Consider the following 12,180-nt stretch of genomic DNA (forward strand, 5'->3'; position numbering starts at 1 on the left):
TCTGCAATTGTTCTTGTAATAAACAATGGAATTCCGCTCTATATATTTATTTCTATCGCTTGTTCCGCAATATCTTTGAACGCTCGGCTCAGGCGAAAAAACCTTTTTTGTCATGACGTTATGATATTATAGTAGTTAATATAGACAGTAACAAATAGTACAAATAGAAGGCGGCAAAACTAAAACTCTTGTTACTCGTGAAATGAAATAAATATCAATTGAATCTAATTGTACTGAAATTAAAATTATTTCTTGTTATATCTATCGGCTTGTTAGAATCTATATCATACTTGTTACAAAAGAAATTTAAAGTAGGTGCATCTCTATACGTTATTAATAAACCTTAATATATAAATATAATTATTTTTTACATATATCTAATATAAACGCATAAATAAATAACAATAGCTAATAAAGAGTTATCTCAACCCGAGAACCACAAGGAAGGTTATATTGACCAGTGTATTTAAGTAAGTACCAATTTAATTTACTACGTCATTGTTGAATCTCGTGCTATTGCATAATTCAATAAATCTTTAAGTATCAAAAGTATGTTGTAGTTTAGTCAATTCAAAGATTGGAAAACTCGCCTAGGCCAAGCTTTCGGGCTCCAGGCCGTAGGTAAGATTTTTAAAACGATATGATTTCCAAACATAAGCTAAATATTTGTTATTTTGTAACAGATACAAAATTTTTTATAACCACGAGAGTTTCAGCTTTTCCTTCGCAATGATTTGTCAATTTACGTTAATTGTCTTTGATATTACTTTTACAACGCGCTGTGGTCGCTAAACAGCCGATGCTGGCATTAAATTAATTTCCGAGATTTTAAATACTTGGGAAAATTCTCATGGTGCCATTGGACTTTTTTGCGATTTATCAAAGGCTTTTAACTGTGTCCATAACGAAATCCAAATCAAAAAGCTTCAACACTATGGCATTGGAAAAAAAGCGCTATATCTTATGGAATCATACCTGAGCGATAGAATTCAAAAGGTAAATGTAAATGGAGCTTTATCACAGGGATCGTATCGATCGTTACTATGGGCGTACCGCAAGGCTCCATACTTGGTCCCCATTCCATGTTTATATAAATGACCTACCATTTCTTGTAAAGGAGCTTCACGAATACTGTTTGCTGATGACACTTTTATTTAAAGTGAAACAACGAAATCCATCACTTGAGAATGTAAACAGTGCCATCTAAAGTGTGGTTCACTAGTTTAGTACAAATAATCTTAAGTTAAACGAAAAGAAGACAAAATGTATTAATTTGAAACTACAAATGTAAAAGTAGTCATTCTCTAAATTATTTTTGACTTGACTAGACTTGACAACGTACCTCTATCTTTTCGGGAAAACGTAGTCTAAAATCAGTTTGAAAACTATGGTAAGAAATTAATGATTTAGACACTTGGGTAAAAGTCTGGTAAAGTGAAGTGACGTATAATAAAAATAACATAATTGCTCTATTGATTTATTAATATTTTTGGTTCAATACAAAGATTGATTTTTAAAATGCTTGCTTACTTATAAAAGTCGGTTTAGTAAAATCTGAATTGATTACGAATGACTGCTGGCATCTGTAAGTAGTTACTGAAGCAGATACATAGTTTGCCTTTTGATTGCGGGTAAGGTACGACGTCGGGGATGACTGGTTCGATAACTGAAATTATAAACATTGTATAATACGGGTTCTTACACAGCTGCTAATTCAATTCAAATAGCCGAATATTCAGTGTTTAACAAATTTCTGATAAAGGTAAAAAACAAACAATTATTAACATAATCTACTATAGAATGAAGTTAACTGACCTGTTACACCAGTGCCTAAACCAAAGCCTGAAGTCCATCCACCACTGTACCCTCCAGTGTTACTTCCAGAGCCTGTGCCTGAACCAGTGCCAGTGCTAGATCCTGTTCCTCCAGTGCTACTTCCAGAGCCTGTGCCTGAACCAGTGCCAGAGCTAGATCCTCCAGTACTACTTCCAGAGCCAGTGCCTGAACCAGTGCCAGAGCTAGATCCTCCAGTACTACTTCCAGAGCCTGTGCCTGAGCCAGTGCCAGTGCTAGATCCTGATCCTCCAGTGCTACTTCCAGAGCCTGTGCCTGAACCAGTGCCAGTGCTAGATCCTGTTCCTCCAGTGCTGGTTCCAGAGCCTATGCCTGAACCAGTGCCAGTGCTAGATCCTCCAGTACTACTTCCAGAGCCTGTGCCTGAACCAGTGCCAGTGCTAGATCCTCCAGTACTACTTCCAGAGCCTGTGCCTGAACCAGTGCCAGTGCTAGATCCTGTTCCTCCAGTGCTGGTTCCAGAGCCTATGCCTGAACCAGTGCCAGTGCTAGATCCTGTTCCTCCAGTGCTGGTTCCAGAGCCTATGCCTGAACCAGTGCCAGTGCTAGATCCTCCGGTACTACTTCCAGAGCCTGTGCCTGAACCAGTGCCAGTGCTAGAACCTGTTCCTCCAGTGCTGGTTCCAGAGCCTATGCCTGAACCAGTGCCAGTGCTAGATCCTCCAGTGCTACTTCCAGAGCCTGTGCCTGAACCAGTGCCAGTGCTAGATCCTCCAGTACTACTTCCAGAGCCTGTGCCTGAACCAGTGCCAGTGCTAGATCCTGTTCCTCCAGTGCTGGTTCCAGAGCCTATGCCTGAACCAGTGCCAGTGCTAGATCCTGTTCCTCCAGTGCTGGTTCCAGAGCCTATGCCTGAACCAGTGCCAGAGCTAGATCCTCCAGTGCTACTTCCAGAGCCTGTGCCTGAACCAGTGCCAGAGCTAGATCCTCCAGTGCTACTTCCAGAGCCTGTGCCTGAACCAGTGCCAGTGCTAGATCCTGATCCTCCAGTGCTACTTCCAGAGCCTGTGCCTGAACCAGTGCCAGTGCTAGAACCTGTTCCTCCAGTGCTGGTTCCAGAGCCTATGCCTGAACCAGTGCCAGTGCTAGATCCTCCAGTACTACTTCCAGAGCCTGTGCCTGAACCAGTGCCAGTGCTAGATCCTGATCCTCCAGTGCTACTTCCAGAGCCAGTGCCTGAACCAGTGCCAGTGCTAGATCCTCCAGTGCTACTTCCAGAGCCTGTGCCTGAACCAGTGCCAGTGCTTGATCCTGTTCCTCCAGTGCTGGTTCCAGAGCCTATGCCTGAACCAGTGCCAGTGCTAGATCCTCCAGTGCTACTTCCAGAGCCTGTGCCTGAACCAGTGCCAGTGCTTGATCCTGTTCCTCCAGTGCTGGTTCCAGAGCCTATGCCTGAACCAGTGCCAGTGCTAGATCCTCCAGTGCTACTTCCAGAGCCTGTGCCTGAACCAGTGCCAGAGCTAGATCCTCCAGTGCTACTTCCAGAGCCTGTGCCTGAACCAGTGCCAGAGCTAGATCCTCCAGTGCTACTTCCAGAGCCTGTGCCTGAACCAGTGCCAGAGCTAGATCCTCCAGTGCTACTTCCAGAGCCAGTGCCTGAACCAGTGCCAGTGCTTGATCCTGTTCCTCCAGTGCTGGTTCCAGAGCCTGTGCCTGAACCAGTGCCAGAGCTAGATCCTCCAGTGCTACTTCCAGAGCCAGTGCCTGAACCAGTGCCAGTGCTAGATCCTCCAGTGCTACTTCCAGAGCCAGTGCCTGAACCAGTGCCAGTGCTAGATCCTCCAGTACTACTTCCAGAGCCTGTGCCTGAACCAGTGCCAGAGCTAGATCCTCCAGTGCTACTTCCAGAGCCTGTGCCTGAACCAGTGCCAGTGCTAGAACCTGTTCCTCCAGTGCTGGTTCCAGAGCCTATGCCTGAACCAGTGCCAGTGCTAGATCCTCCAGTACTACTTCCAGAGCCTGTGCCTGAACCAGTGCCAGTGCTAGATCCTGATCCTCCAGTGCTACTTCCAGAGCCAGTGCCTGAACCAGTGCCAGTGCTAGATCCTCCGGTACTACTTCCAGAGCCTGTGCCTGAACCAGTGCCAGTGCTAGAACCTGTTCCTCCAGTGCTGGTTCCAGAGCCTATGCCTGAACCAGTGCCAGTGCTAGATCCTCCAGTGCTACTTCCAGAGCCTGTGCCTGAACCAGTGCCAGAGCTAGATCCTGATCCTCCAGTGCTACTTCCAGAGCCTATGCCTGAACCAGTGCCAGTGCTAGAACCTGTTCCTCCAGTGCTGGTTCCAGAGCCTATGCCTGAACCAGTGCCAGTGCTAGATCCTCCAGTATTACTTCCAGAGCCTGTGCCTGAACCAGTGCCAGTGCTAGATCCTCCAGTACTACTTCCAGAGCCTATGCCTGAACCAGTGCCAGTGCTAGATCCTGTTCCTCCAGTGCTACTTCCAGTGCCAGTGCCTGAACCAGTGCCAGTGCTAGATCCTCCAGTACTACTTCCAGAGCCTGTGCCTGAACCAGTGCCAGAGCTAGATCCTCCAGTACTACTTCCAGAGCCTGTGCCTGAACCAGTGCCAGTGCTAGATCCTGTTCCTCCAGTGCTGGTTCCAGAGCCTATGCCTGAACCAGTGCCAGTGCTAGATCCTGTTCCTCCAGTGCTGGTTCCAGAGCCTGTGCCTGAACCAGTGCCAGAGCTAGATCCTCCAGTGCTACTTCCAGAGCCTGTGCCTGAACCAGTGCCAGTGCTAGATCCTGATCCTCCAGTGCTGGTTCCAGAGCCTATGCCTGAACCAGTGCCAGAGCTAGATCCTCCAGTACTACTTCCAGAGCCTATGCCTGAACCAGTGCCAGTGCTAGATCCTGATCCTCCAGTGCTACTTCCAGAGCCTGTGCCTGAACCAGTGCCAGTGCTAGAACCTGTTCCTCCAGTGCTGGTTCCAGAGCCTATGCCTGAACCAGTGCCAGTGCTAGATCCTCCAGTACTACTTCCAGAGCCTGTGCCTGAACCAGTGCCAGTGCTAGATCCTCCAGTGCTACTTCCAGAGCCTGTGCCTGAACCAGTGCCAGTGCTAGATCCTGATCCTCCAGTGCTGGTTCCAGAGCCTATGCCTGAACCAGTGCCAGTGCTAGATCCTCCAGTGCTACTTCCAGAGCCTGTGCCTGAACCAGTGCCAGTGCTAGATCCTCCAGTACTACTTCCAGAGCCTGTGCCTGAACCAGTGCCAGTGCTAGATCCTGTTCCTCCAGTGCTACTTCCAGTGCCAGTGCCTGAACCAGTGCCAGAGCTAGATCCTCCAGTGCTACTTCCAGAGCCAGTGCCTGAACCAGTGCCAGAGCTAGATCCTCCAGTACTACTTCCAGAGCCTGTGCCTGAACCAGTGCCAGTGCTAGATCCTCCAGTACTACTTCCAGAGCCTGTGCCTGAACCAGTGCCAGTGCTAGATCCTGTTCCTCCAGTGCTGGTTCCAGAGCCTATGCCTGAACCAGTGCCAGTGCTAGATCCTGTTCCTCCAGTGCTGGTTCCAGAGCCTATGCCTGAACCAGTGCCAGTGCTAGATCCTGTTCCTCCAGTGCTACTTCCAGTGCCAGTGCCTGAACCAGTGCCAGAGCTAGATCCTCCAGTGCTACTTCCAGAGCCTGTGCCTGAACCAGTGCCAGTGCTAGATCCTGTTCCTCCAGTGCTGGTTCCAGAGCCTATGCCTGAACCAGTGCCAGTGCTAGATCCTCCGGTACTACTTCCAGAGCCTGTGCCTGAACCAGTGCCAGTGCTAGAACCTGTTCCTCCAGTGCTGGTTCCAGAGCCTATGCCTGAACCAGTGCCAGTGCTAGATCCTGTTCCTCCAGTGCTGGTTCCAGAGCCTGTGCCTGAACCAGTGCCAGTGCTAGATCCTGTTCCTCCAGTGCTACTTCCAGTGCCAGTGCCTGAACCAGTGCCAGTGCTAGATCCTCCAGTACTACTTCCAGAGCCTGTGCCTGAACCAGTGCCAGAGCTAGATCCTCCAGTACTACTTCCAGAGCCTGTGCCTGAACCAGTGCCAGAGCTAGATCCTCCAGTGCTACTTCCAGAGCCTGTGCCTGAACCAGTGCCAGTGCTAGATCCTGATCCTCCAGTGCTACTTCCAGTGCCAGTGCCTGAACCAGTGCCAGTGCTAGATCCTACAGTACTACTTCCAGAGCCTGTGCCTGAACCAGTGCCAGTGCTAGATCCTGTTCCTCCAGTGCTACTTCCAGAGCCAGTGCCTGAACCAGTGCCAGAGCTAGATCCTCCAGTGCTACTTCCAGAGCCAGTGCCTGAACCAGTGCCAGTGCTAGATCCTCCAGAGCTAGATCCTCCAGTGCTACTTCCAGAGCCTGTGCCTGAACCAGTGCCAGTGCTAGATCCTCCAGTGCTACTTCCAGAGCCTGTGCCTGAACCAGTGCCAGAGCTAGATCCTCCAGTGCTACTTCCAGAGCCAGTGCCTGAACCAGTGCCAGTGCTAGATCCTCCAGTGCTACTTCCAGAGCCAGTGCCTGAACCAGTGCCAGTGCTAGATCCTCCAGTGCTACTTCCAGAGCCTGTGCCTGAACCAGTGCCAGTGCTTGATCCTGTTCCTCCAGTGCTGGTTCCAGAGCCTATGCCTGAACCAGTGCCAGTGCTAGATCCTCCAGTGCTACTTCCAGAGCCTGTGCCTGAACCAGTGCCAGTGCTTGATCCTGTTCCTCCAGTGCTGGTTCCAGAGCCTATGCCTGAACCAGTGCCAGTGCTAGATCCTCCAGTGCTACTTCCAGAGCCTGTGCCTGAACCAGTGCCAGAGCTAGATCCTCCAGTGCTACTTCCAGAGCCAGTGCCTGAACCAGTGCCAGTGCTAGATCCTCCAGTGCTACTTCCAGAGCCAGTGCCTGAACCAGTGCCAGTGCTAGATCCTCCAGTGCTACTTCCAGAGCCTGTGCCTGAACCAGTGCCAGTGCTTGATCCTGTTCCTCCAGTGCTGGTTCCAGAGCCTATGCCTGAACCAGTGCCAGTGCTAGATCCTCCAGTGCTACTTCCAGAGCCTGTGCCTGAACCAGTGCCAGTGCTTGATCCTGTTCCTCCAGTGCTGGTTCCAGAGCCTATGCCTGAACCAGTGCCAGTGCTAGATCCTCCAGTGCTACTTCCAGAGCCTGTGCCTGAACCAGTGCCAGAGCTAGATCCTCCAGTGCTACTTCCAGAGCCTGTGCCTGAACCAGTGCCAGAGCTAGATCCTCCAGTGCTACTTCCAGAGCCAGTGCCTGAACCAGTGCCAGTGCTAGATCCTCCAGTGCTACTTCCAGAGCCAGTGCCGGAACCAGTGCCAGTGCTAGATCCTCCAGTACTACTTCCAGAGCCTGTGCCTGAACCAGTGCCAGAGCTAGATCCTCCAGTGCTACTTCCAGAGCCAGTGCCTGAACCAGTGCCAGTGCTTGATCCTGTTCCTCCAGTGCTGGTTCCAGAGCCTGTGCCTGAACCAGTGCCAGTGCTTGATCCTGTTCCTCCAGTGCTGGTTCCAGAGCCTGTGCCTGAACCAGTGCCAGAGCTAGATCCTCCAGTGCTACTTCCAGAGCCAGTGCCTGAACCAGTGCCAGTGCTAGATCCTCCAGTGCTACTTCCAGAGCCAGTGCCTGAACCAGTGCCAGTGCTAGATCCTCCAGTACTACTTCCAGAGCCTGTGCCTGAACCAGTGCCAGAGCTAGATCCTCCAGTGCTACTTCCAGAGCCTGTGCCTGAACCAGTGCCAGAGCTAGATCCTCCAGTGCTACTTCCAGAGCCAGTGCCTGAACCAGTGCCAGTGCTAGATCCTCCAGTGCTACTTCCAGAGCCAGTGCCTGAACCAGTGCCAGTGCTAGATCCTCCAGTACTACTTCCAGAGCCTGTGCCTGAACCAGTGCCAGTGCTAGATCCTGTTCCTCCAGTGCTACTTCCAGAGCCAGTGCCTGAACCAGTGCCAGTGCTAGATCCTCCAGTGCTACTTCCAGAGCCTGTGCCTGAACCAGTGCCAGTGCTTGATCCTGTTCCTCCAGTGCTGGTTCCAGAGCCTATGCCTGAACCAGTGCCAGTGCTAGATCCTCCAGTACTACTTCCAGAGCCTGTGCCTGAACCAGTGCCAGTGCTAGATCCTGTTCCTCCAGTGCTACTTCCAGTGCCAGTGCCTGAACCAGTGCCAGTGCTAGATCCTCCAGTACTACTTCCAGAGCCTGTGCCTGAACCAGTGCCAGTGCCTGTTCCTCCAGTGCTACTTCCAGAGCCTGTGCCTGAACCAGTGCCAGTGCTAGATCCTGTTCCTCCAGTGCTACTTCCAGAGCCTGTGCCTGAACCAGTGCCAGTGCTAGATCCTCCAGTGCTACTTCCAGAACCTGTGCCTGAACCAGTGCCAGTGCTAGTTCCATAGGTGTAACTATAACTGTTAGATCCACTATTAGGCGTAGAGCTTGTGGCATAAGTCTTTCCCGATGCATTGTTGGTGAAGGTTGTTGCCTGAGCAGTATTTATTGGTATTAGAACGTTTGGTACAGTGGGCTGACGTAAAGGTGGCAGTGGTAGGTTAGTGGTAGGTGGAATAGGTTGTACTGGTTGAGTTAATGGAACTATTGGGACGGGATTGTTAGGAATCGGGTGAAGGGGGTAGCTGGGATTTTTGAAGCCAGGGTAGAACGGGGGAATTCTAGGTGTATTCCCGGGATAGAAGTTGGGTGGATACCCATGGTATGCGAATGGTGGATATGCTGGTACTGATGAAGGAGGGTATGAAGTTGGAGGTACGTAAGATGGTGGATTATAATATTGATTATAATAATTCTGAGGAACTGGTGCACCTGAAAAAAAAGAGAAAAGAAACCTCATTCAAATACACTTATTGTTTGATAAAAATATCCTCTCAGAAAATAAATAATTTTAACTACTTCACTAACCATTATAACCAGTATAACTGTTTTGGGAATTGCTCGAAGCGCTCTGTGAATTCGCTCTTGAATTAGAAGATTTCACATAGCTGCTTCCTGGTCCGTAATTTGCCAAATAGCTGCTTCCAGATGCTGCAGCACTATTGGCCTGTCCGTTGTTTCGAGAGTACGCATCGTAACCGGAATTACCATTACGGTAACTCTCGGCTTGGTCACCACCATATGACGAGCCTCGCGAATCAGTGTTTGCCGTTGAGTAACCATGTGTTACACCACCGTATTCTGAAAGAGAAAATAACATATGACCGAATCCCCATAGACACGTTAGGACATGTGGTATTTTTATGCAACGAAATGTGCATTTAATTAATCCACAAAGAGATACTTGCAACGCGGTGTTAACCTAAAATTTGGAGTCATGTATGACAATTTGGGAATGGCCGAAATTAATGAATAAACGATCAAATAATTCCTATCTCGACCTTTCGGACCTTACTTACCAATCGGTACCATGTTCACGGTATAAATTGGATGACCGAATCGATCCAACGTCTTTGTGGTGGTCACCTCGTATTCTACATCGTCATCTGCAATTAACGCTTGAGTCAATTGCTTAGGAAACGGTGGCCGGTCTTTAAGGCCTTAGACGATTCAACTTATAATTCAGCTTAAATTCTGATACGGCCTTTTGAATTCGCTAATACGATAAACATAATTTTTTTAACAGGTTTAAAACCGGACTATTTATATTAACATGAAGTCTATTAATATTTTGGCAAGTATTTATTATTACTTCTAAGAGGTAATAATTTTATTCTTCTCTAATATACGGTCCATTTGTACAGAAAAAAAAATTGTTGCACTATCCCATTAATAAAATCTTAAGTGGGCACACACACACATACACAATGCTTGCATGAACATGGCAGATGCATGAATAAAATGAATGCAGAAGGTGGAACGAGCTACTGGTAAAAAACCCGCAATCTTGGGCTTCCTAGTTCAAAAAAGTTGATGTCCGTTTGGAATTGAATCTGTATTGAACTGTATTTCTTGGAATCACCATGGACGCAAAACTTTAGTGGTCCCCTCAATCCACGGATTCGCGAAGACACTTAGTTCTGCAGCTTACGCGGTTAAAAAAAATCGCTTACTGACTGATGTCGATACAGCTAGACTTGTTTATTTTAATTACTTGCACAGCTTAGAGACTTATGGCTTATTATTGTGGGGTCATGCTGCTGATGTCGAATCTATTTTCATTCTGCAGAAGAGGGCTATTCGTGCAATCTATAATTTAAAATGTAGGGAATCTCTGAGAGATAAACTCAATGAATATACTTACCTACGAATATAATATTATTAATATAGTATGTCTGTATACAAGAATAGTGGTAAGTTTACTTGAATAGAACATACGCACAATGTTAATACTTGGAACAAACGCGGGCTGCAATTTTTTCGTACTAGACTGTCTAAAGTTAGTAATTCTTTTTTGGGAAACGGGATACTCTTTTTTAATAAATCTCAGAGGCTCTTTTATCTATGTATTAAAGAAACGCTGTGTAAAAAGGCTTACTATAAAGTTAACGATTATCTATTTGATAAAAAGGCCTGGAACTAGGGCTGGGCAGGCTACTTTTATTTAATTTGCTATATTTGCTTTAAAATAAGTGTTGATGGATGATTTGCTTTTTTAAAAGAGTACCGAGAGTTTTTTACGCCGGCTTTTTCTCTCGGCCTACACGAGAGGAAGACAGAGAGTCTTCTTTACCGATGAGTATGATGTAAGTAAAATAAGTGTTAAATGTAAGATCAAATTTAATGACGTGGAATAAGTGATACCTGTCTATCTTATGTTTCATAATAAACGTATTTTATTTTAAGAAAACTCCTCAAGATCAAGAGAGATGGAGCCAGTTGAAAAAGGCTTTATGCTATAACAGACCCTTGAAAAAATATGTTTTTTTTTTAATTTAATCTTTTGTAAATAGTGAGTTATATTCCAAGGAGTTAATGTGGCTTAATTATTTTAATTATATTCGAACAGACCACCTCATCCACACCAAATAATTGGGATATTTCAGGCAAGTGTATATAATGCAAATTAGTTTTTTATAGTATTGAAATTCATTAGTAATTATTTCATTATTTTGAATACTATTTTAGTACACTCTTAGAGCCATTTATTCCCGATTTCTTATTAATTCTGTACTGTCTCTAACTTTGTGCCTAGCTGTAAATCGCAGCTATCGTCTCATCCTGCTGATGAAGCCATGTCTGAGCGCATCCTGATCAAGGGTCTGTTAAACGGTAGAGTATATTTGAGTGAGAATGCTTCTGTCCCTGGATTTGTTGAACTATTGTGTATTCTATCTCTCTATCTCTTACACACGGAATTGGAAGTTTGGGCTAAATCACGACTATTACTTACGCCTAACGAATATTGTACAAGGCACTCAGCGATAGACGATTGTTGTCCAAATATATATAGAATTATATTTAATTAAAATATACTGTAAAATCTTAAAACATTAAATTGTTTGATAGATAACATTTCAATGTGAATTCTTACTTGACGATAAACAATCAAATCAAATCAAAAATCATTTATTCATATAGGTAATACCGATAATAATTGGCAAGAATTGTATCTAAAAAATATTTTTATGGAAAAAAATTTTGCATAAAAAAAATATTGAACTTGACAATTTAGCTGGCAGATACCTCGGACAAATTTAGTCTAGCTATTCAAAGGGGGAACGCTGCCAGTATCTTCGGAACCCTGTCTTAAGGGAGTCCTTTTAATAATACTCGTATATAATATACATTTTAAGGTTAGTTATTATATTAGAATTATTTATTAGATGATATTATCATGTCTATGTACTTTTTTAAATTTATATTGTTACACGCATATAATTATTCATAGAATTTACATGGGTACATGTATGTACCTAAATGTAATAAAGCTATATATATATATATATATATATATATGTAAATGTATTTAAAATATCAATCGTTGATCGCTGAGGCAGATAATTAATAATTGACATACCTGGTACCGGCCATTGATAGCCAGGGTCTGTAAAATAAAAAAATAATTAAATTGTTAAATGGTTTCCTTACTCTAGTAAAAATGATTTAAAAACACGATTGAATTTTATTTACCTTGAGGTTTGGCATGAGCATGCAGTATCTGAAATAAATAACGATAACCATTGTTAAATCACAATATATATATAACAATAATAAAGAACATACGAAAGCTATGTTTTTAAATAAATTAATTTATTTAGAGTAAATTTCTACAATGCGCGCGCACTCCGCGCCGACCGAAGTTAGCTATAGTCAACATTTTAGTTTTTTTCTATTGTAAGAGCCTGTTTCACAAAGTCCAGATAAGTTCCAAATAAGCTATTTATTACTTATTGG

General features: G+C 45.4%; 1 protein-coding gene across 1 annotated transcript; it reads left to right on the forward strand.

Annotated features, from left to right (window-relative positions):
* The first annotated feature begins 1,569 nt into the window (after positions 1-1,569).
* LOC111001057 (titin-like) lies at positions 1,570-8,231 on the forward strand. Its single transcript, XM_045633287.1, has 4 exons — positions 1,570-1,585; positions 1,828-2,439; positions 2,548-2,675; positions 2,718-8,231. The coding sequence occupies exons 1-4, from the start codon at positions 1,570-1,572 to the stop codon at positions 8,229-8,231; spliced, it is 6,270 nt and encodes a 2,089-aa protein (XP_045489243.1).
* Positions 8,232-12,180: the final 3,949 nt, after the last annotated feature.

The sequence above is a fragment of the Pieris rapae genome, chromosome 22, assembly GCF_905147795.1.
Source record: "Pieris rapae chromosome 22, ilPieRapa1.1, whole genome shotgun sequence".
Classification (NCBI taxonomy): domain Eukaryota; kingdom Metazoa; phylum Arthropoda; class Insecta; order Lepidoptera; family Pieridae; genus Pieris; species Pieris rapae.